At 35.5% G+C, this 25,460-nt stretch overlaps 2 protein-coding genes across 8 annotated transcripts in view; both read right to left on the minus strand.

The window, feature by feature from the left end:
• Positions 1-10,446: 10,446 nt before the first annotated feature.
• On the minus strand, positions 10,447-17,566 carry LOC114167016 (TMV resistance protein N-like). 5 transcript variants are annotated; one of them, XM_028051913.1, is made up of 6 exons: positions 15,779-17,566; positions 13,824-14,304; positions 12,629-13,712; positions 12,279-12,545; positions 11,424-12,152; positions 10,447-10,994 (listed from the first exon to the last, which is right to left on the minus strand). In XM_028051913.1, the coding sequence occupies exons 2-6, from the start codon at positions 14,144-14,146 to the stop codon at positions 10,542-10,544; spliced, it is 2,856 nt and encodes a 951-aa protein (XP_027907714.1). In that variant the 5' UTR covers positions 14,147-14,304; positions 15,779-17,566; the 3' UTR covers positions 10,447-10,541. The 5 variants fall into 5 exon arrangements, with proteins under 5 accessions (XP_027907714.1, XP_027907713.1, XP_027907716.1 ...); XM_028051912.1 differs by lacking the exon at positions 15,779-17,566 and having other exon boundaries at positions 13,824-14,637; XM_028051915.1 differs by lacking the exon at positions 15,779-17,566 and having other exon boundaries at positions 12,629-13,635; positions 13,824-14,177.
• A 275-nt stretch (positions 17,567-17,841) lies between these two features.
• LOC114167014 (TMV resistance protein N-like) overlaps positions 17,842-25,460 on the minus strand; it is a 45,121-nt gene continuing 37,502 nt past the window's right edge. Inside the window, exons 1-5 of one of the 3 annotated variants that reach the window (XM_028051909.1) lie at positions 21,225-21,801; positions 20,036-21,137; positions 19,685-19,951; positions 18,813-19,541; positions 17,842-18,391 (exon numbers count right to left, since the gene is read on the minus strand). In XM_028051909.1, the coding sequence (XP_027907710.1) occupies positions 17,939-18,391; positions 18,813-19,541; positions 19,685-19,951; positions 20,036-21,137; positions 21,225-21,730 (3,057 nt within the window). In that variant the 5' untranslated portion in view covers positions 21,731-21,801 and the 3' untranslated portion in view covers positions 17,842-17,938. Of the gene's footprint in view, positions 18,392-18,812; positions 19,542-19,684; positions 19,952-20,035; positions 21,138-21,224; positions 21,802-25,460 lie in introns of those variants that run through there. The other 2 variants (XM_028051911.1, XM_028051910.1) reach the window with 2 other exon arrangements.

Here is a 25,460-nt window from a genome sequence, read left to right on the forward strand (position 1 = left end):
GGTATGGGTGCAATGTTATTGCAAAAGGGTCATCCCATTTGCTATTTTAGTAAGAAGTTTTGCCCAAAACTTTTATCAGCTTCAACCTATGTTAGAGAATTACATGCTATAACGGCGGCAGTTAAAAAATGGAGGACATATTTGTTGGGCAGAAAATTCACCATTCACACAGATCAACGAAGTCTCCGTGAACTCATGACTCAAGTGGTGCAAACATCTGAACAACAATATTATTTATCCAAGTTGATGGGTTTTTCATATGAGATTGTGTATAAACCTGGAGTTACAAATTGTGTGGCAGATGCCCTAAGTAGAATGTAGGAAGATGAACCGCAATTGCTGGGACTTACAGTACCCCAATGTGACCTTGTGTCCAAAATACAAACTGAGTATTCCTCCAACCCTATCTTAAAAGACCAGTATCAAGCGGTCCTTCGCTGCCCAACTCAACATCCGGAGTACAAGATCATCCAAGGAGTCTTATTTTACAAAGGCAGAATTTTCATCACAGCCAACTCTCCTCTCAAGTAAATGTTGCTCGAAGAATTCCATTCTACACCTATGGCGGGTCATGCGGGAGACCACCAGACTTATGGGAGACTTAGTGAAAACTTTTATTGGACGGGCATGAAACACGATGCCATAGAATACGTAAAGAAATGTATTACATGTCAACAAATAAAGTCACCCTCACAATTGCCTTATGGGTTGCTACAACCCCTACCCCTACCCACGGCAGTATGGGAGGACATCTCTCTGGACTTTATCACAGGGCTCCCTTCTTTCCAAAACTACACTGTTATCTTGGTTGTGGTTGACCGTTTCTCTAAGGCTACCCACTTTGGAATGCTTCCCACCGTCTTCACTGCAATTATACTTGCGGAACTATTTGTTGTTCTGGTGTGCAAACTTCATGGAATGCCTAAGAGTATCGTATCAGATCATGACCCCATCTTCATGAGCAAATTTTGGCAAGAACTATTTCGGCTCAGCGGCACTAAATTACGGATGTCCACGGCTTATCATCCTCAAAGTGATGGCCAAACAGAGGCCGTGAATAAGGTTTTGCAACAGTACCTTCGAGCTTTTGTTCATGATCGACCCAAGCAATGGGGAAAATACTTACATTGGGAAAAATGGCACTACAACACTGCCAAACATAGTTCCATCGATATGACTCCCTTTGAAGTGGTCTAAAACAAACCTGCACCAACTTTACCTCAATATATTGCGGGAACCAGTCAAAATGAAGTTGTTGACGCAGAAATGTCCAACCGTGAAATGCTCCTAGCAAAGTTGCGTTCTAAACTACGTAAAGCTCAAGATTCAATGAAGCTTTATGCTGATAAGAAGTGCCTCCAACACTCTTTTAAGGTGGGTGACCAAGTATTTGTTAAATTAAGGCCTTATCGACATGTATCAGTGGGGGGTTCGTGAATTCAAAAGTTGGCAAAACGTTATTATGGCCCTTTTACCGTTACTAGACAAAATTCATCCAATATTTCATGTTTCCAAATTGAAACCATGTCATGGAGATGTTACAGAGCCTAGTCTCTCGTTACCGGAAGAGGTGCATAATAACCAGCCTAACATTCATCCATTAGGAATTTTGGATTGGCATGAGGTAGAAGGTTCTAGAAACACTCAAGCTTTAATTCAATGGCAAGGATTGTATCCAGAAGACTCAGCTTGGGAGTCTATTCAAGAATTACTCGCCGAGTTCCCTAGTTTATGGACCTAAATAATTGTGGAAGGGGAACGGGATGTTATGAACCTAAAAACATATTTAATCATTTATCTTTTGTATACATAACACACAAAAGTATTAGAAAACCTCATTCATGAAAAACCATAAGGAAGAAATTGTTCTATTTCAAAACAGGTCCAACTTCACTAGATGACTTTCATAACTGTTGTTTAAAATGTTCCTAAAATCCTGTGAAAACATGTCTTCATAAGACTAACTTGCTGATTCAAATGGTTTTAAAACTGGGTGAAAATATATTACCACAGATATTAAAACTACACATAACTGAATAAAAAAATAGACCTCAGATAAATTACCTCAGATGTTAAAACAAGATCATCATTAATCTGTATATATCTGCAGCGTTCCATCTGTCATGGCTACTAAAAAAGAAAGTTCCACCCTCTAACCCCTTCATTGATAAACCATATCACTAAATTTGTCAGAAGACCAATTGGTAGTATATCAGTTATTCAAATGGACTTATCAGCTACTGTATATCATTAAAAATGCAGAAAGGAAAACTTTATGTATTACACAAAGAACAAATTCATAAATAGGATTTTTTAGGTAATCATGATAATTAAGTGAAATCAATTCGGATTATACTTTTGTTATGTATTTGGTACAATATTTCATGAAGTAAACTCTAGCACTATTCTGTTTTTCCTTTCACTTGGTCCATTTTATTGACACATCATATAAAGAATAGTCAACTAATTATCCAGCAATGAACTTTATATATGAAACATTTATAAAGTGATACAGAGTTAACTTTTATAGGTAAGGCTAAAAAGCCCTTCATTGGGTAGTGTTACAAAATCAAACACAGTGAAACAAAGGATGAAAAACAGAAAAAAAAAATACAATAAGAGAGCTTTAGGTTTTAGGTGCACAAGTAAAAGGGAGGAAAACTTATCAGAGTCATTGCTGCATTGTGTTGTAATGGAGTTTGATTACTTCCATCATCCACCACATTCCCTAAAATTTGAGCTCTCAAATAAGTTTTCAACTTTGCAGTCCACTTAGTCATAATTTTCACCAACAAATATTAAAGTTGGAGGAAGAAAGATGTTGTTGGATGCCATCCTTTCTTTTGGGTATTCCCTTTATGCATTGTATATGAATTTCTAATTAGTTTTCATTCCCTCTTACATGTCCTTAAAGATCAACTAAACTTTTGATGCAATGTTACAAAAATCAAACACACTGAAAGAAAATGTGAAAAACAGAGAAGAGAGCTTTCGATTAAAAGTGCACAAGTAATAAAAAAGAAGAAAAATTGATTTCATTACTAAGTGTAGTAGGTAATATATATTACAAAAGGATTTAAATCAGCACAAAATAAGGACTAACAATCCCATTCTACCATGACATTGACTATTAGATCAACTTTCCCATAAAATAAGATTATCACTAATTTCAACTTCACAGAACTCACCAAACAGAAAATATAAAATATGATCTTAAAATATCTAGAAAAATCTCAATCGCTAATAAGAGAAGGTAGAAAAAGTAATCATAACTAAGTAAGCAGAAAATAATCATTAACTCGAAGCCTAAAACTTTTACTGAACAAGTAACCCTTACTTAATTTCAAAGTCTAATTACTCATTTGATGCTAAGGATAAACAGTCTCAATATTTTCATGGTATCAAACAATAGGTTTGTCATGCAGATCTTTCAAGTTATTGAAACAAGATAACTTTCATGCACCGGATCTCCTATAGATATTTTTCCCAAGATTATTCCATGACTATAATAAATTGCAAAGATTGTTGAGAGTATTGTAGACTTCATGGTAGCTTCCTATTATAATCAACTAAGGCCTCGAGGAATGCTTTGTTATCTAAATAAAAGTTGGACCGAAGGATAGAGATGAGTTATCAAAATATTTTTAAAAGTACTCTAGGTTTTCTTTTGCATCTTGTATTTGGGCCTAGGGTTGTAGTGTAGGGTTTTGGACCTTGAGGAGATGAGACCTAAGGAGATACATGGGTCTAGGGTAAAAACCCTAGCTTAGGCACAAACCTTCTAGAAGCTTGTGAGCCCTTGGCTAATCCAAGTTGCTATCTTTTGTGAGACACATGCTTTTGACATGAGACATGCTTCTAATGGAGAGGATTTCTTCTTAGTAGTGACCATGTGTTGTTAGATATTGTTTGATATTATTAAGATATTGTTAGGTATTGTTAATCACAATATCAAATAATATATTCTATTTACTCTATTTATTTTTAGTTACTCTTTTTAATTGTACCTCTCTCTATTATAAATAGATTATCATATGTGTGGTTAATACACAAGGGAGATTAAACTAAAAACCTATTTTCTTTCTTCTCAACATGGTATCTAGAGCTTAAGGTATTTTTTGGCATTTTTTCGTCGCTCCTGACGTTGCAACCACCGCCGCCACCGCTGTCACTGCCATTTCGCCGAAGCCACCCCTGGAGCTGCCACCACCATCGTTGCCGCCGCCGTCGTTGTCATTGCCACCATCGGAGTCACCGTCGTCACCACAGCCGCTGCCACCGGAGTCGCTGTCATCACTGCCTCTGTCGTTGGAGCCGTTGTTGCCGTCGTCGCCGGAGTGTCAGTTCCAACCGGTAACGATACGGTTCTGATCGCCCTAGCCAAGCAACCTTAACGCTGCCAGAATCGTCGCCATCAGAGCAACAACGCTCTCTCGCGCACCATTCGAAGGCATGCCTCTTCCAATTCCTCTTCTAGTTCCTCCATGGCGTCTTCCGCTGTCTCTTCCAGTTCTGAAATCTCTTTTAGTGTGTCTGACCCGTCCATGTACACTAACTATGTTGATGTACACTTATCCATTGACAAATTAACTAGCCCTAATTATGCCACTTGATCATCAGATGCCTGATTATGGCCTAAGAGTCAAAGGTATCTTGATCATCTTGCCCCGAAAGCACCCACTCTCACTCCTGTTGAGGACGACCGTTGGGAAACCATTGATGCTCAATTATGTGTGGTTCTCAAGGGTACTCTTAATCCTTCGTTAAAGCAACTTTTTTGTTTCTACGAAACATGTGCTCAAATCTGGGAGCATGCCAAGTTATTATACACCAATGATACTCAACGTCTCTATGATGTCTGTTCTAAATTCACAGATCTTATTTCCTCTAAACATCAAGACTCTATGACTGATTATATGGGCAAAATTCATGCTCTTTTTCATGAGTTCAATGAGTTATTGCCTCCTTTCCCCGACCCTACCACGAAGATCGAGCAACGCTCAAAGTTCTTCATGCTCGGAGCATTACACAGGCTTGCTGATAAATATTCACATATTCGTGATCAAATTTTGGGTTCCCCGATTGTTTCCACCTTGACTTCAACCTGCTCTATTCTTTTGCATGTACCAGAACAACCCAACATTGATACACCTGCTTCTGTTAATGATTCTTCTGTGTTGGCATCTCACAGTGATGACCGGACTCGCTCTCGTAAATAGGGAAAAAGGCGTCCTAAGTGTGAACATTGTGGCAAGCTCGGTCACAAGATTGATAAGTGTTATGCATTACATGAGTATGAACATTGTGGCAAGCCAGGTCACAAGATTGACAGGTGTTATGCATTGCATGGTCGTCCTCCTCGCTCTGCTGCAACTATTCAAACCAAACTTTCCCCACCTTTGCCTACTAGGGATCCTCCTCGACTCAAGCGGATGCCCACTTCGAATTTCCTCTCGCCACAAAAATAGAAGCAACTATCAACACAAGAATGATTGTTAAGGATGAATTAAGAGGTTTGATGATTGCTCAAACAAAAAACCCCTTACCCTGCTTCTCTATCGACGTCAGAACAAGATGCCGAACGAGATGCCGAACTCATGAGTCAGTGCTAATGTTCCTAGATGGAGGCAGTCACGGCGACGATTGGTAGTGGCGACAGTGACAGTGGCAGTGGCACAACAACGGCAGTGGCAACGGTAATGGTCGACAATGGTAGCGACGAATTGAGTGATGGTATTTGGAGGAGAAGAAGTGATGAACGTTTTTGCAATGTTGGGGGAATGTGTTTAATCTTATATTTTTTAAGTTTAATTTCGCGTATCCGTCGGTCAACCGTTGACAATTGTCTGGTCACTTTACCGACAGATAATTTCGTCGCAAAAAATCTTATGTATTATTATCGACAGAAATATCCATCAATATTTTTCCTGCTTAAGGTCCATCGCTAAATCTGTTGGTAAATTATATTTATCGACGGTTTTTAATCTGTCGATATTAGTCCGTCTCTGATTTGTAGATTTCTTGTAGTGTGAATAACTTTTTTATGCAACTTCTTCCAATGCTTTTCCAAAATCATTCTTCTGATCACGTACATCCAATGGATCAATCTCATAAAATATGGGCAGAACTATTTGGCCAAAAGTTTCGAGACATTAAATGACTTTTTCAAGCTCAAGAAACAGCAACAGCAAGTAGATTCAGTGTATGTTTGGGAGAAAACGATTATTGCAATCTTAGAGCTGTTATTGCTTGCATGTGTTCTTCCAGCTTCATTCCCTCGTGCAGATTCTCCTCGTTAATCAATGTTTTGACTTGAGCTTGTAAAAGGGCGAAATGGAGATGAGAATGAACCTTCTACTGATGTCACGTCCACAAAAGTTGATGAACACATCGTATATGAAATGGGGTTCTGATTTTAAGAAGGATGAAGATGATGATGATGATGATGAAGCCAACTCCATCAAGGGAATTGAAGCGAAGTCTTCAAAGGATAAAGCAATAATGATAAAGTTTTTTTATGGACTTATCATCTCATCGCAGAGTGTCATAAGAAATTTAAGGATGAAATACATGACAAATTATAAGTCATTATAAAACAATATTATATTCAAACATCCAGGTTACTGTTGCAAAGAATGATATTTTTTATACTTAATCTCGAAGTCGGTTATGAAGACTCATATATGTTTATGTTTTTACTCGTTAACCCAGCTCATTATTAATATATGAAGTCGGTTAAGGACTGCATTGATCAATAGGATTTCAAAAAACAATTCAAAAGACATTTTTTTTACAACAAATATCGTAAAATGTTTTTTAGTACTTAGAATAGTTGGTGTACAGATAACAGACTCTAATATTTAAAAAAAAAAAGGTTAGTGCTGCAAAGATTAATATTTATTATATAATCTCGAAGTGCGTTATGACAGTCCCACATATATGTTTTATATTTTTGCTCGTGAACCCAGATCAGTGTGCATACTTCTCTTATAAGAATTCACGTTAAACTTATAGAAATACAAGTTTTTTTTCTTTAGTTTTTAATTTATGCCTAATGTCATTTTAGATGAGATGTTGAAGTCCCACACCATTCAAGAAACAGATGTCTCAGAGTGACAAAAGCAATTGCTTTTTCATCAAAGCCTCTACAAGCTATGAAGTTCGGACATATGTCATAAAGGGTGTGTCCCTATGTCTGGTACGGATCGGACATCGACACATATGACATTGGTACGATACATATAGATAAAGTGTCCAATTTGAAAAACATTTTTTTTGTTTTTGACATAATTTTGATATGGTTCAAACATAATGTTAATAACCATGAATACAATAATTTGCTAAAAAGTTCATAAACTATTGTAAATTTATTATATAAGTTTCTATGATGATTATAGAAATAAAGATCAAATCTTATATAATTACTACTTTTCGCTTTTGAATAATAGATAAATAATTAACTCACAATCTGTTTAAATTATTATATTTGATTAATCTTGTTTATAGATGATTTTAAGTACGTAAATACATAATGATCTAATATATAAATCAATGTTCCCATTTCCTACATTTTGGAGACTACATGTTAAAGTGTTTGTGTTTATGTTGATTTTACTATTCATGTCAATATTTGTGCTACATAGTGTACGAGATCATTTCCTCTAATTTTACTTCTAAAAAAAAATTAAGAAACAGACTACCCTACTCATAGATGGATGCCCTTGTCATAAGGGTGGACAAAATATAAAAATTGTGAAATCAAATCCATATTACTTTAAGTCTATTTAAAAGGATTTGTCCTAAATCTAAATTCATATTTTTAAATTTTAAGTCTCTAGTTAATTGGATTTAGATAAGATTTAGATCATATCCTTTTTTTGAATTTTAAAAATTTCAAATCAAGTTGTGTCTAAGTTGAGCCAAGGCAGTTGGGGATCAAGTTAGGCCAACCCGATTGAGGATCAAGTTGAGCCAAGTCGACCTGAGTCTAAGGTTGAGCATAGTCAGTCTAAGCCAAAAGTTGAGTTGAGTTGGTCCAAGGTGAAGGTCTTACAAAATTGGCATAGGTAGAGCCAAGTTGACATGAGTCAAAATGTCAACCTAAGTTAGGCAGAGCTAAAGAATCGATCGAGTTAGCTCAGACCGAAGGGTTAAGTCAAGTTGGCCCACACTAAATATTGAGATGAGTTTCATAGACTTAATATGAAGACGTGTGTCCAGGCTAAAGGTTAAGTCGAGTTTAGGGGTCGAGGTCAAAGGTTGAGGCAATTCGACTTGAGCCAAAAAGTAGTGCTAGGTCATCACATGTTAAGGCAATTCGATTTGAGCCAAAGAGTCGAGCCAAATTGGTCTGGATCGAAGAATCGAGTTGATTCGATCTAAGACAAGAAATCAAGTTGAAGGTCTGAAGGTAGAGATATGACGAAGTCGTTCTAGGTAGAATGACGAGCCGACTTGGCCCATGGCGAAAGGTCAAGTCACGTTGGCACAAGCTAAAATATTGGACCAAGTAGTCTAAGGATGAAAAGTCGAGTGGAGTCAATCCGAGCCAAAGAATCTAACGTAGTTGGCCAGGTAAGAAGGTTGAAATAAGTCGACATAGGCCAAAGAGTTAAGAAGAGTCGGCATTGGTTGGAGAATCGAGTTGACTCATCCTAGACCAAAGGTCAAGCCAAGTCGGCCTAACCCGAAGGTTAACTTAAGTCCACCTCGGTCGAAGGTCAACCTAAGTTAGTTTCAATCAAAAGTTGAGCCAAGTTACCCAAGACCAAAAGCCGAGCCAAATCTCCTAGGCCGGAAAGGTTCAACCGAGTCAGTCCATTGATTAAGTCGAGCCAAGATAAAAACTCGAGTTGAGTCATTTTAGACTGAAAGTCAAGTCAAGATGACTCACACAAAAGGTAAAGACATTTTTGTTCATACTAAAGGTTAAGCTGAGTCTCCCATCTAAGACACAAGAAAGAAAATATTTAACTTCATCAAATGAATAAATGACGGATTAGGTGCATACTTAAATTAAATTATTATGATCACAATATGAATAAAAATGTGGGAGCTCAGCTCGTTAGAATTTTAATTAGTTTTATAAGATATAAATTATTCACATCATTGTAATGACTATCTACATTTGAAGCTTTTAATTCTTTGTTTTTCTTTTACTGCTGTTAGATTTACTGCTGTTAGATTCAGGAAATTGTTTCATATTTAATTAAGGATACTGCATCAACGCACACCTTTCCTAAACTATGAACCCGTAAATCAGTGTATACAGAACATTATGATTAAAATAATCTTTCAAAATGATCGAATAGATCTTGTAGCCTCTACCTTTGCTACCTATCTGCATTTCTATAGCTTAGCACTTCTGAAAGCACTCACAACTAACCCTTCCATCCAATGGTTTACCCGACCATCCACCTTCAACTACACAATGATGGAAATATAGGATTTTTTTTTTCTCTCTATCCTCCTTCTGGGGTGGGAGAAAATGTGTTTTGTCTTGAATACATAATACACTATAAAGTATGTTGCATTGCCACCTTTTTTGTGCATCTTTCCTTTTCTTATGTAACTCTAATATTTGTTTCTTATATTCTTTATTTATGCTTTAATACAATTTTTGTAATTACATTATTACAAACTCAGTATTAGTCATCATAAAAAAGAGTGATTGTTAAGATCCGTATGATTTATACTTGTCAAGAACCACTAGACTATTTCTTTGTAGAAGGTTTTAGTGATAAAAAGGTATGAACACACTTTCTTATGTTGTGCTTATAAGCCTTCTAATTTGTATTTTATGAAGTAAAAGTTGTTAGACCTACTAAAAGCATATATGGTAATCTTAATTGATTGACAAAACAAGTGTTCATAAATATCCTTTTACCCATAAAATCAATTAAATATGGTAAGTTTCAATTTGCTCAAATTAACTTAAACATTGCACTTGAAGTTGAAGGCGCAATTTTCTTTTATAAATGCAGAAACAATTTGTTTGAATAATGTTAAAAAATAAACCTATATAAAGAATCATTGGTTGTTAGGAACGTGAAGCAATCAATATTTGTACAATATTATAAACATATTATTCCAAATGTTCTTTCAATATTTCCTTATTTATAAGGAAGCGCAACATTTTACAGGACCATGTACATGCAAACGATTGTTATCCAGCATAAAACGATTGTATATTTCTTTATAGATACAAAAAAAAAAAAAAACTTCAGCTATCTTAATTTCATAATGCAGCATCTTTTGCGGGGATCTCTTAATGAAATACTATATGCTAAAAGGTAAAAAGTTGACAAAACCAACAACGAGAAAATAAATACAATAAACAACACAAGTAAAGCCAAGGAAGCACAATGCGAGGAGCAGAAACAAGGTCATATAAACACGAATTTCTTAACTGTAAGCTATGCTATACTGAAAGAAACACAAGGAAAGTATGAGGAAACATAAATTGCACTCAAGGACAAAAGGATTAATTCCATAACTCAAGATCTTGCTGTTCTCAAAGAAGATAAATGACTTATCAGAGGTCACATTACAACTTTCTTTACAAATCTAATGAGGGAATTTTTCTTTGGCGCAGGCTCCTTTTGTAAGTCATTTAATTCATCACATATCAGATAGAGAATTGTGTTCGTGACTACCAATTCTTGAGCAAAAGTCACACAAATCTCCACCTTGTCTCCTGGTCCTAAATTTGATATTATACCTTGCCAATCTATATCATTAAAGGAAATTACCCTGCCATGGTTGTGTATCTGCAATGTGCACTTTGTGTAATTAACAATTAAGACACTTCTAAGGCATACAGGGGCCACAATTTCAGGTGTTGATAAATAAACAACACACAAAGCCATTCCCTTCAAGTCATGATCTCGAGGCACGGTGAAAAAAACAGAACGACCCTCACCCATGTGGCCGAACCAATAAGGATCATTATCACCTGGGAGAGAAACATCGCGTGACTCATTGCTTGCAAATACCTATATCATGAGATAATAAGGGCATGTTTGATTAAACAAAAATTAATACTTGGTTAAAACAAATCTGGTTAATAGTTTTGTTGAATGTATATCATCACCATCATTTCTTTAGGGATTCAGAATTCGGTTCTGTTTTTTTCTCTCATAGTTTATATTTCTACGATCATTGGGAATAAAACAATCATGTACCAACTAAAGCAAGAAAGTGGGAATCAATTTGCTAGTACTTAGTACAAGCATAATCACTTGGGTAGTTGGTTATTAAAATCAAATACTTTTGGATGAAGTTGTCTGTCTATAGAAGTGTTGGGTGCTAAAAGTTTAGAATTGTAGTTTATGTCACATACTTTATTAGGATTATTGTGTTCTCTTAATTAATAGATAAAATGACTGTGAAGATAATGAACGAAGGGAAAGCTAGAGAAGAACCTTAGAAATGATATCACTGACAGCATTGAAGAAATCCTTGCATCTTCCAACACCAATCAAAGAATACTTGAAGTGCTGCTGTGAAATTTCTGATTTTGAAATATTTACTCCATATTCGATCAGAATAGTTTCAACAAGCTTAGATAATTGAAACTCAGTGTCACATTGTACCAAAACACTTCGAAGATTTGCAAGGGTGCTAAGCAATGGGTCAAAATCATTCCAACCATTATCCTCAATATCCATGCAAAATGAGTGAACATAAGATAAGGGATTCATTATTGGTGATATCCAAGACCGAATGATAGAAGGAAAAAGATTACATGACAATCCCTCACATCCACGTAGAAATATATATCCAATGTTTTTTGAGCTTACAATTGAAAAGGGCACTTGTTTCACAGCTGCATTTTCAGCAATTAGAATTAACAAGGATTCCACTTGCACTATATATTTTTCCAATAGGTCAATCTTCGAACAACCAGAGAGAATGAGAGTGTTTAAAGATTTCAACTTATATACCTCTCTTGGGAGATTGCTTAGACTTGTACAATCTTTCAAATTTAGCAATAAAAGATTGTTGAGACATCCAATAGAATGGTGTACTTTGTGCAAGCTTGGACAATCTTTGAGAACGAGTTGTTCAAGACGTGGTAGTCCAGAAAAGTCAGGAGTTTCTCTCAAGTACATGGAGTGACTAAGATTAAGGACTTTTAGCCAACTCAAAACCTTTACAAAGATAGTTTATGACAAAATATTAGAGAAGAAAATGAAAATTTGAAACAGTTTAGTTATAAGGGGAAACAAAGAGTATTTTTATTTTTATTTTAAAAGAAAATGACACGTGATAAAAACCTGAGGTTCTTTCCAGACGAATCGAAGAAGACTGTGTTTTAAATCAATCGCCATTGCATCATGCAGATAAATGTCTTTAGGTAGGTATTCTGAAGAAAACCCTTGCAAACTGATCCATCTCAGTTTCCCAAAAACTTTGAAGAGTCTCAGAAGCCTTGATGTGTCTCTTACCCCTGAAGGATAACGTTCGAACTCTCTTGTGGCAATTAAAAACATTTTCAAAGACAATCTTTTCTGAATGACTTTTGTCTGTTGTGATGAGAAGAGCTAAGAAAAACAAATATATTGCATATGAGAAAGCAAACAGTTCCAAAAGAAATTTCAAAACCATAGATAAAAAATGTTCTTACAGTATTCTCTAATCGTTCATATTCTGCATCCTGACCAGACCATAGTGGAGGGTTCTTTCCAAGTTCCTTTCTTGAAATTTCACAAATAATTTTTCTTCCCATTTTTTGTAGCAACTGTTGCATTCCTAATTTCTTGTTCTTTTTAACTTGTACGAGGCTACGCTCAATGAGAATTCTTAGTCCACTATCAGCATCTACTCCACAGTCATTTAGGATCTTTGTAACAAAGGTTCTGCCTTTACCAACAAAGAAACAACAAACATCAAGGAATAAATCTTTTTCCATTTCATTGCGTAAACCATTGAAGCTTATTTTCAATTTCCGATGGACATCATGCTCAGGAATTTCCTTTAATTCTAACAATACACTCTTCCATTCTTCTTTAGTCCTTTCAAATAAACTACTTCCAATGACTTCAAGAGCAAGAGGTAGTCCTCCACAATAAACAACTACTCTTTTTGCAAGGTCATTGTATTCTTGTTTTGGTTTTGCTTCTCTAAATGCGTGCCAACTAAGAAGCTCAAGGGACTCATTTGTGCTCAACAGATTTACTGGAAAAGCAGAACCATTTTGAGGTATCCTTAGTAGGTGTTCTTCTCTTGCTGTAATTATTATGACAGTTCCTTTAGCGAACCATACATGACTATCGCGTAGGTTTAATAATGGATCGTATTTGGTATCGTCAAGTACGATGAGCAATTTTTTCCCACAAAGTTTTTCCCGAATCTTATTTTTTCCCATCTCAACGCTGTGTATCTCCATCTTTGTGTTTAGGACATCTGAAAGTAGTTGTTCTTGTAAATGAACATGCCCTTTTGTTTGAATAACTTGTGAAATATCTTCAATAAAACTTTTATGTGTGAATGTACCATGAAGTTGATTGTAGATAGCTTTGGCAAGGGTGGTTTTCCCCGAACCTCCCTCACCCCATATTCCTATTATACAAACTTCCCTGGATTTATCTTTTATAATTTGAATCACATCGTTCAAGCGGGATTGTAATCCAACTGGAAATTTAGTAGCAAACAAGACTGGTAAATTAAGAACGCCCTCAACAATTTTGTCCACAAGTTCAGCATCACTCCTTCAAGTTGAATAGCAATTACAGAAGAAGTCGTGTATTACCAAAATTAAAGTGCAAGCTCAAAATATGGTTGATTGAGTGAGTGAGTGAGTGAGTGAGTGATTGATTTACCTGTAATTGCTCTCATCCCATCCAAAGAAATTTGCTGCTTTGGTGAGTGTGTGGCTCCACCTGGACATGCCATGCTCTAGTTGTTGTGCTGAAAATGTTTGTTGTGCAGTTTCTTTGAATGTTTCTCCAAAATCACCCTTCTGAAGACGTACATCGGATGGCTGAATTTCGTAATATACAGGAAAAACATGTCGGGAATAAGTTTCTTGCCATTTGATGATTTGTTGGAGCTGATGAAGACACCAAGCAGATTGAGAATAGGTTTTGGTGAAAACAACAATTGCTACCCGACACAGATTGAGAATAGGTTGTTGGATGTGCATGTCATTCACTGCATTCTCCTCATGAAGGAAAGTAGTGAGCCCAACAGTAGAGAGAGCATAATCGAGATGAGAAACAAATTTCCTGCGGATGTCTTCTCCTGTGAAGTTGATGAGCACATCGTACTTCCGTGGGAGTTTGGAAGTTGAAGAGGCGAATTCTGTGGGAGGAATTGAAGACGCCATGAAGTGTTAGGAGCGAAAGCAATAATGCAACACAGTGAAAGAGATGATATCTGTACTGACACAAAAGCATTCAAAGTAACTCTTTTATATTAGTGGAAGCGCATTATGACTATCACAAAACACTTTTTACTTTACCCATTTAAGAAATTAGACCAACACCCACTTTGAACCACAGAAAAAAAAAATAGTATGAAAACTTTTATAATTATATTCTGTTTTTTTAAATTTACAAATTAAGTTTGCTTTTTATTGTAAGAGCGTTATAGTATCTCTATTTTTATGTTAAGCACGTATCACTTTAAATTTAAAAAACAAAATAACAAATACACATTAGCGTGTATATATATATATGGAGGACATTGTAATAATGAAAAACAAAATAGAAATAGAAAGTATAAATACAATTTAGAGATATATAGCTATACCGGAATTTACTTTTAAAATCAAATCAAATCAAATAACTAGATATAGCATAATTAAAACTTAGGAAGTTTAGTATCATTTATTAATAATACAAAAGAGATGAGTGTCATTCCTTTTATTAAAAACCCAAAGTAAAGTAATTTTTCCTTTTATTTGAAATACGAAATTATATGATACACATTTTTATAACGTTATTTCAATATCATTTTGTTGTAATTATGAAACAAATATTATCTTTTTTTATTTATATTTATTTGAATTCTAGTTTGCTGGTCTATATCTCAATTTAAGAATTTAATCAGTTCTTGATTTACTAATTTAATCTGTTCTTGATTTACTAAAGCAATCATACCTATAGCCGTAAAAAAATTGCTTATGATTTTTCCATGTGAAGTCAAAGGTTAAGGCTTCTAAATTCTGTTAATGACCATGATTCTTGGATTACATTAAAGGGGATATGAAGACATTTTCTTCTTAAGGGTGTTTAAAGATTAGGCGAGAAAATTTAGGGTGTGTTTAAAGTGACATCAATAATATTTGCGAGCCTGATAGGAAATAATACTCCTTTCTAATCATTTTGACTGTAAACCTTTTATAGTACGTGAAAGAGAAGTAAACAAAATTTAGGTTGATTTGTGAAACCTTTCAGAGTCAGTTAATGAAAACTGGACATAACTTAGGTTGAGTGAATCAATTATAAAAGTAAAGTATTCTACTTCACTACCTTTTTTAGTATACACTTGTTCCCACATTTATCTTTTGTATACATAACAGACAAATAGTATTAGAAAACCTATGAAAAACCATATGGAACAACTTATTCTGTTTCAAAACATGTCCAACTTCACTATATGACTTTCATAACTGTTGTTTAAAATGTTCCTAAAATCCTGTCAAAGCGTGTCTTCGTAAGGTGACTAACTTGCTGATTCAAATGGTTTTAAAACTGGGTGAAAATATATTACCTCAGATATTAAAACTACACATAACTTAATACAAAAAAATAAAAAATCTCAGATACATTACCTCAGATGTTTAAACAAGATCATCAATAATCTGTATATATCTGCAGCGTTCCATCTGTCATGCCCACTAAAAAAGCAAGGTCTACACTGTACCCACTTCATTGATAAAACTTATCACTAAATTTGTCAGAAGTTGAAATTTGGCCTTTAGAAATGTTGCAGGAAGATTTTAATATCTACTAGCAAGATTAGGGCGTTGAGGGTTGTCATAAGACTAATTGGTAGTATATCAGCTATTCAAATGGACTTATCAGCTACTGTATATCATTAAAAATGCAGAAAGGAAAACTTTATGTATTACACAGAGAACAAATTCATAAATAGGATTTTTTAGGTAATCATGATAATTAAGTGAAACTAATTCGGATTATACTTTTGTTTTGTATTTGGTACAATATTTCATGAAGTAAACTCTAGCACTATTCTGTTTTTCCTTTCACTCGGTCCATTTTGTTGAGGCATCATACAGAGAATAGTCAACTAATTATCCAGCAATGAACTTTATATATGAAACATTTATAAAGTGATACAGGTTAACTTTTATAGATAAGGCTAAAAACCCCTTCATTGGGTAGTGTTACAAAATCAAAGACAGTGAAACAAAGGATGAAAAACAGAAAAAAAATTAAAAATAAAATAAGAGAGCTTTAGTTTTTAGGTGCACAAGTAAAAGGGGAGGAAAATTATCAGAGTCATTGTTGCATTGTGTTGTAATGGAGTTGGATTACTTCCATCATCCACCACATTCCCTAAAATTTGAGCTCTCAAATAAGTTTTCAACTTTGCAGTCCACTTAGTCATAATTCTCACCAACAAATACTAAAGTTGGAGGAAGAAAGATGTTGTTGGATGCCATCCTTTCTTTTGGGTATTCCCTTTATGCATTGTATATGAATTTCTAATTAGTTTTCATTCCCTCTTACATGTCCTTAAAGATCAACTAAACTTTTGATGCAATGTTACAAAAATCAAGCACACTGAAAGAAAATGTGAAAAACAGAGAAGAGAGCTTTTGGTTAAAAGTGCACAAGTAATAAAAAAGGAGAAAAACTCATTTCATTACTAAGTGTAGTAGGTAATATATATTACAAAAGGATTTAAATCAGCAAAAAATAAGGACTAACAATCAATTCTACCAAAACATTGACTATTAGATCAGCTTTCCCATAGAATAAGATTATCACTAATTTCAACTTCACAGAACACAACAAACAGAAAATATAAAATATGATCTTAAAATATCTAGAAAAATCTCAATCGCTAATAAGGGAGAAAAAGTAATCATAACTAAGTAAGCAGAAAACAATCATTAACTCACAGCCTACAACTTTTACTGAACAAGTAACCCTTACCCAATTTCAAAGTCTAATTACTCATTTGATGCTAAGGATAAACAATCTCAATATTTTCATGGTATCAAACAATAGGTTTGTCATGCAGATCTTTCAATTTATTGAAACAAGATAACTTTCATGCACTGGATCTCCTATAGATATTTTTACCAAGATTATTCCATGTCTCTAATAAATTGCAAAGATTGTTGAGAGTATTGTAGACTTCTTGGTAGCTTCCTATTCTAATCAACTAAGGCCTCAAGGAATGCTTTGTTATCTAAATAAAAAAAGTTGGACTGAAGGATAGAGATGAGTTATCAAAATATTTTTAAAAGTAGTCTAGGTTTTCTTTTGCACCTTGTATTTGGGCCTAGGTTCTTAAAAGTAGTCTTAAACAAATGAATATTGTACATTTTTCATTTAGCTAAAACAAAGGGGTGAGTCTACTGTGCTTATATTGAAACAAAAACAGAGACTTCCTGACAGATTAGAAAGGAAAACAGTTAATAGAATATTGAACCGCAGCTATCATTATTTCACAATGCAATATGTTTTACGAGGATTTACTAATGAAATATTATATGCAGAAAGGTAAAAGAATTGACAAAAAGAAAAAATGAGAAAACAAATACAATAAACAGCTCAAATAAAGCAAAGGAAGCACAATCAGAGGAGCGAGAAACAGGGTGAAATAAACGAGAATATCTTAACTGCAAGCTATACCGGAAGAAACAAAAGGAAAGTATGAGAAAATAAATAAATTGCAGTCAAGGGCACAATAACTCAGGGGATCCTGCTGTTCTCAATGAAGATGAATGACTCAAAAGTCACATTACACTTTTCTTCATAAATCTAATGAGGGATTTTTTCTTTGGTACAAACTCCTTTTCTAAGTCATTTGTTTCACCATATATCAGATAGACAGCTGTGTTCTTGATAACCAATTCAAGATTAAAAGTATAAAAAATCTCCACCTTGTCTCCTGATCCTAAATTTGATATTATACCTTCCCAATCTTTATCATTAAAGGAAATTACCGTGCCATGGTTATGTATCTGTAATGTGCACTTTGTATAATTAACAATTAAGACACTTGTAAGATATTCCGTTGTCACGATTCCAGGGGTTGATAAATAAACAACACACAGAGCCATTCCCTTCACCTCACAATCTTGAGGCACAGTGAAAGAAACAAAAGGTCCCTCACCTATATGGGCCAACCAATCAGGATCATTGTCACCTGGGAGAGAAACAACGCTTGACTTACTGCTTGCCAATGCCTATATCATGGGATAAATAAGAGCTTGTTTAGTTAAAAAAAATGTAATACATGATTAAATCAAATCTGGTTAACAGTTTTGTTGTGTATATACCACCATCATTTCTTTAGGGATTTAGAATGCATTTCAACTTTTGCATCACTTGGTTTATATTTCTACAATCATTGGTAATAAAACAATCATGAAGCTAGTAAAGCAAGAAAGTGGAAATCGATTTCCTAGTACTTACTGTAAGCATAATCACTTGGTTAGGTGGTTATTAAAATCACATACTTTTAGTTGATATTGTGACTGTAGAAGCACGGAGAGCTAAAAGTTTAGAATTGTAGTTGATATTACATACTTAGGATTATTGTGTTCTCTTCATTAATAGCTAAAATGATGGTGAAGATAATGAATAAAGGGAAAGCTATAGAAGTACCTCAGAAATGCTATCGCTAATAGCATTGAAGATATCTTTGCATCTTCCAACACCAATCAAAGAAAACTTCAAGTGATGTGTTGAAGTTCCTGATTTTGTAATATTTAGAGAATATTCGTTCAGAATAGTTTCTACTTGCTTTGATAGTTGAAACTCGGTGTTACATTGCACCAAAACACTTCGAAGATTTACAAGGGTGCTAAGCAATGGCGCAATATCATCCCAGCTATTATCTTCCATATCCATACAAAAGGAATGAATATAAGATAGGGATTTCATTGTTGGCAACATCCAAGAACGAATGATAGAAGGAAGAAGATTATGTGATAATCCCTGAAATCCTCGTAGAGATATATATCCAATGCTTTTTGAGCTTACAATTGAGAATGGCACTTCTTTCACAGCTGTACTTTCGGCAATTAGAGTTATCAAGGATTCCATTTGCACAATATCTTTTTCCAACAGGGAAACCTTCGAACAACCAGATAGAATGAGAATTTTTAATGATTTCAACTTATATATCTCTATGGTGAGATTGATTAGACTAGTACAATCCTTCAAATTTAGAAGTGTAAGATAACAAAGACATCCAATAGAATGGTGTACTTCACGCAATCTTGGACAATCTTTGAGAATGAGTTGTTCAAGACTTGGTAATCTCGAAAAGTCAGGGGTTTGTTGCAAGTACCGGGAGTGACTAAGATTCAAGACTTTTAGGCACGTCAAAACCTTCAAAAAAAAATAGTTTTTTCAGAAGATATTAGAAAAGAAAATGAAAAAAAAAAAAATAGTTAATAAGTGGAATCAAATGCTATTTTTATTTTAATTAAGTTTAGTTTTAAAAGAAAATGACACGTAATAAAAAATAAAACCTGGGGTTGCTTCCAGACGAATCGAAGAAGATTGTGTTTTAAATCAATGGCTATTGCATCATGCAGATAAAAGTCGTTAGGTAGGTATTCTAAAGGAAACCCCCGCAAGATGAACCATCTCAGTTTCTTAGAAACGTACTCAGAATCTCCAATGAATTTCAACATTTTCGTTGCTTGTAAAGAATAAGGTTTGAAGCAACCTGTACTGGTTAAAAACCGTTTCTCAGACAATCCCTGAATGACATTTGTTCCCTGGGATGAAAAGAGCTAAGAAAAAACAAATATATTGCACATGAGAAACCAACAACTTCCAAAAGAATTATCAAAACCATAGATTAAGAATGTTCTTACAGTATTCTCTAACAGTGCATATTTCGTATCCTTATCAAGCACCAACTCAATGTTCTTCCGGGGTTCCTTTCTTGAAATTTCACGAATAACTTCTCTTCCCATATCTTGTAGCAAGGGATGCACTCCAAATTTGTTGTTCTTTGTAACTTTTATGAGACTACACTCTATGAGAACTCTTATTCCACTATCAGGGTCTACTCCACAGCCATTTAGGATCTTGGTAACATAGGTTCTGTCTTTACCAACAAAGAAACAACATATATCAAGGAATAAATATTTTTCCATTTGATTACGTAAACCATCAAAGCCTATTTTCAATATTTGTGGAACTTCATGCTGGGGAATATTTTCTAATCTTGACAAAACTTTAGTCCATTCTTCTATCGACCTTTCATATAAATAACTTCCAATTACTTCAAGAGTTAGAGGTAGTCCTCCACAATAATCAACTACTCTTTTTGCAAGGAGATGGTATTCCTCTTTTGGTTTTGCTTCTCTAAATGCGTGCCAACTAAGAAGCTTAAGAGACGCGTTTGGATTCATTTCGTTTATCCGAATAATAGAGTAAACATGTTCCATGGTCAGTAGCGCTGCATCTCTTGTTGTAATGATTATTACAGTTCCTTTACCGAACCATGGACTGTTCCATAGGTCTAATGGACCATACTCATTCATATATGAAAAACAAAAATACTCATTCACATCGTCTAGTACAATGAGCACCCTTTTTCCATAAAGTCTTTCCCGAATCATACTTCTTCCCATTTGAACGCTATCCACATTCGTTTTTAGGACATCATGCAGAAGTTGTTCTAGTAAATGAACACGCCCTCTTGTTTGAGTAACTTGTGCAATGTCCTCAATGAAACTTTTTTCCATGAATGTACCCTGAATTTGATTATAGATGGCTTTGGCGAGGGTTGTTTTACCCGATCCTCCCATTCCACATATCCCTATCCTACAAACTTCCGAGGATTTATTTTTAATAATTTGAATCGCATCTTCCACGTGGGATTGTAATCCAACTGGAAATTTAGTAGCAGACAAGACTGGTAAGGTAAGAATGCTCTTAACAATTGTATCCACTAGTTCAGCATCACTCCTTCGAAATCAATAGCAATTATAGAAGAAGTCATGTATTAACAGAATTAAATCAAAAGCGTAAAATATGGTTGATTGAGTGATTTACCTGTAATTGCTCTCATCCCATCCAAAGAAATTTGCAGCTTTGGTGAGTGCGTGGCTCCACCTGGACATGCCATGCTCCAGTTGTTGTGCTGAAAATGTTTGTTGTGCAGTTTCTTTGAAGGCTTCTCCAAAATCACCCTTCTGAAGACGCACATCAGATGGCTGAATCTCGTAATATACGGGCAGAACATGTCTTGCATAAGTTTCGTGCCATTTGATGATATGTTGAAGTTGATCAAGACACCAATCAGATTGAGAATAGGTTTTGGTGAAAACAACAATCGCTACCCGACACAGATTGAGAATAGGTTCTTGGATCTGTATTGGCTTCACTCCATTGTCGTGGTGAAGGAAAGTGGTTAATCCAACACCAGAAAGGGCAGAATCAAGATGGGAAACAAATTTCTTGCGGATGTCTTCTCCAGTGAAGTGGATGAGCACATCATAGATCTGTGAGAGTTTGGAAGTTGAAGACGCGAATTCCATGGAAGGAATTGATGACGTCATAAAGTGTTGGAAGAGAAACACAGTGAAGTGTTGACCTTTGGACAGACCCAAATGCCAAAGATTAATATTTTTTACAGTAGTAGAAGCGCGTCAAGACCATAACAGAACACTTCTTACTTGGCCATTTAAGTAATTAGATATACACCCAATTTGAACCAACGAAAAAAAAACATTACGCTGATTAACAATGAAAATTTTTCAAATTATATTCTGTTTTCTGTTAAATTTACATATTAACTTTTCTTTTTTATTTCAAAAACAATTATATTATCTTTGTTTTTATGTTAGACACGTATCTCTTTAAATTTTAAATAAATAACGAAGACATTCTTCTCACATAGACGTCTATCAAAAGAGGGCAATAAAATAATGAGAGAAAATAGAAAGTATAAATACATTTTAGAGAAACGTAACTATACCTAATTTATTTTTAAAATAAAATAAATTTAATATGGCTTTATTAAAATATAAGAAATTTAGTATATTTATTAAAGACTTTGTTTCGGGTGTTGGGACCAAACGCCTACTAAGGACCACTTCAGTTTTACTCCTTCCTTTTCGAAATCCCCTCTCTTCACAACTGTGATAGCTTCTTCACCAATGAATCTCCCTTCTCCTTCGATCGGTCGAACAGACGATCGGGGTACCTGACTAAAAGGCTCTGATGCTTAAGTCAGTCGATGGGCCGATCAGTGTATAAGTGTAATTGCAGTAATAAATGCGAATTAAAGATTCTTACCAACCTACCTTTGGGCCCTATGTATAGTTTCCGGTATGGGCCTGTGATTAGGGTTCCTTAATCACGGCCCAATGATCCTCTAATCAAAATTATTGACCTGTTTATCGTTAATTAATCCAGCTGACTAGCCTTGTTTGGTCAATCGACCGATGGCCGCTTGACTAGGCTGGTTATCTTCTGATTTTAACAACCTTAAGCGAATAATTAGTCTATACGGTCGATCGACCGATGGTCATACGTATGGTGCTACACGAATCACCTATGAGACTGATCGGCCGATGGGCTTCCATGGGTAGATGCGTGATTGACCTGGGGATTGATCAATCGATTGTCCTTTACAAGTTAACGTGTGGTCCGTTTGTGGGGCCAATCGACCGATGGACCCTTAAAGAGTGACGCGTGGTTCACACGTAGGACCGATCGACCGATGGTCCCTTAAAGGGTAACACGTGAATCGTTCGTAAGGCCGATCGACCGATGGTCTCTTGTGAGGAAACACGCGATTCATCTGTGGGACCGATTGACCGATGGTCCCTTTTGGGGTAACACGTGATTCGCACGTAGGGCCGATCAACCGATGGTCTCTTGTGAGGAAACACGCGATTCATCTGTAGGACCGATGGACCGATGGTTCCTTTTGGGATAGTTTGTGATGTTTGTTGGACCGATCGACCGACGATGCTATGTAGTTCATCTGTGGGACCGATTGACCGATGGTCCTGTTTTATTTGGCAGCCCTCCCAGCCTTGTTCTATGGACCGAAGGACTACGCCTTACCGATGGCCCGATGGGGCATATAGTACAAACTTAATACTCGTTTTGTGTCAAATTTGATCGGAAAATTTCAAAGTCCATCCTCATTAGCTTTTTTTTATTGCCTTCCAAAATTTGTTAAAACACTTAAATCAAGTTATTTCTATTAGATTTTCAAAAACGACCTTAAAAGGTGGTGATGTAACAAAGTATATCATATACGTGTCAAAATTTTTACATTTGACCTGCAAGTCATCTTGTGTAATTTTATGGACAAGAATATATTTATCCTAACGAATGGTGTGGGCTCTCCGTATTGCGTCTTGTCTTGTTGGCTGTTGAAGTCTGATCCTCTCTCTCCATTTCTATGTTGTTGAAGTCTATTATGTCTCATGGTCAAGCATGTTCATCTTATTGTGGAGGATACAAGACCATAACATCTAATGGCGGTGAGTCTAGGGAATTGGAGAGGTTTAAGTGTTAAGAGTAGCTAAAAATGTTATAAATGGTGGAAAACAATTTTGGAATGGTTCTAATTATAAGATTAAATCCATGGATTTTTATTTTTTTGACAACGTTTATTCTTTTGAAAATTGAAGTTGTTGTTGGGAACAATTTTGATTGTTTTTTGGATTATTTTAAGAGGAGAGTGGAAGTGAAGATTTTAAATCGGAAAGTAAATGTCAATTTTCGTTTTATATTGTTGAGCTAATGAAAATAACATGTTTGAAAAGTCTCACATCGTATAGGACAATCAAGGTAAGTGTATAGTGAGTATATAATGGGCTCTAAGTCCATGATGTTTCTTGTCCCGAGTCAAAGACACTTCAAGCTCATATTTGACTCTTCTTATTTCTTATACTCTTGTAATAAGAGCATCGTGAGGTTGGGTTAAATTATTGTTTTGGACAATGTGGATGTACTCAGGGTCAAAGGGCATGAGAGAGTTGTCTATGTGTTTCCTTGTGTTTATTATATTTCTCTATTAATAAAGTGATTCTCGGGAGTTTTTCCCAACAGTCGTATCAAGAGCTATGGTTCGGCAGGATTTTTTCTTAGTATGCTCTATGATTGTAGCATAGTCTAAACTTCCACATCAGAAAAGATTAATTCCTTGTTTTTGGAGAATCATCCTTGGTTGTTGAAGTTGCAATGAGAAATTTGATGGAATGATCATTGTCATCGTTGTGTTGATGCAGTGAATCTGCAGCTAGGTTCGTGGAGGTGCAAGGATTGTAGGTCATGCTGGATCTGCAGTGGAGTTTGCGTGTGGCGAGATGCTCCTGGATCCGCGGAGGACATCGCAGTTGGTGCTCGCATGGAGTGATGTACGATGGAGATCTAATTTGTGTGAGTCATAGTTTGTGACATGTGCATGAAGGAAGTGCTCTACGGTTTACAAATCTACTTCGACGAGAGTCAATGGTGGTGCTACGTCAGCAAGCGTTACATCAATGGTGTTGCGTCTCCAACAAGGGAGTCAAATGACATGGTGGCTGCGAAGTGCAAATGTTCGATTTGTGGGTTTTTCTGTGGTTTTGCGTCATGGGTTGCAGCATGGTTCCGCAGGACAAAGGGTGTATAGTGTTTATACGCGAGTATTGGCTAATATTGATGCGAGGTGTGTGGTGATTATACACGTGCATTGGTTAACATTGATGCAGGGTGCATGGAAATTCTTGGGATGACTATTCAGAGTGAAAATTCTTGAAATGGTTTGATTCCAAGTGGATATTCTTAAGATGGTTTGATTGCAAGTGAAAATTTTTGGGATGGTTTTATTCCAAGTGAAAATTCTTCGAATGGTTTAATTCCAAGTGGAAATTCTTGGGATGATTTGATTCCAAGAAGAAATTCTTGGGATGGTTTGATTCTAAGTGGAAATTCTTGGGACGACTTGATTCCATGTGATACCTCTTATGGTGGAGTATGATTGCTGGTATAGACAATGAAGATGTGTTTATTTTAATCAAGGTGGAGAATGTTGGGCTGATGAAAATAACATGTCTTTAAAAGTCTCACATCGCCTAGGACAACCAATGAGGGTGAGTGTTAGTGACTATATAATGGGCTCTAAGTTCATGATGTTTCTTGTCCTGAGTCAAAGACACTTCAAACTTGTATTTGACTTTTCTTATTTCTTATACTCTTGTAATAAGAGCATTATGAAGGTTGGGTCAAATTATTGCTTTAGAGAGTGTGGATGTACTCGGGGTCAACGGGCATGAGAAAGTTGTC

Source organism: Vigna unguiculata, chromosome 10 (genome assembly GCF_004118075.2).
Source record: "Vigna unguiculata cultivar IT97K-499-35 chromosome 10, ASM411807v1, whole genome shotgun sequence".
NCBI classification, from domain to species: domain Eukaryota; kingdom Viridiplantae; phylum Streptophyta; class Magnoliopsida; order Fabales; family Fabaceae; genus Vigna; species Vigna unguiculata.

Bases quoted from the DNA above. Each gene is read 5' to 3' on its own strand.
- LOC114167016 (XM_028051912.1), bottom strand. From the start codon at position 14,329: ATGGCGTCTTCAATTCCTCCCACAGAATTCGCCTCTTCAACTTCCAAA. The intron at 13,713-13,823 runs GTAAATCAATCA...TTCAACTTGAAG, and splicing joins TGGGATGAGAGCAATTACAG to GAGTGATGCTGAACTTGTGG. The intron at 12,546-12,628 runs GTAAGAACATTT...TGTTTTTCTTAG, and splicing joins ATGAACGATTAGAGAATACT to CTCTTCTCATCACAACAGAC.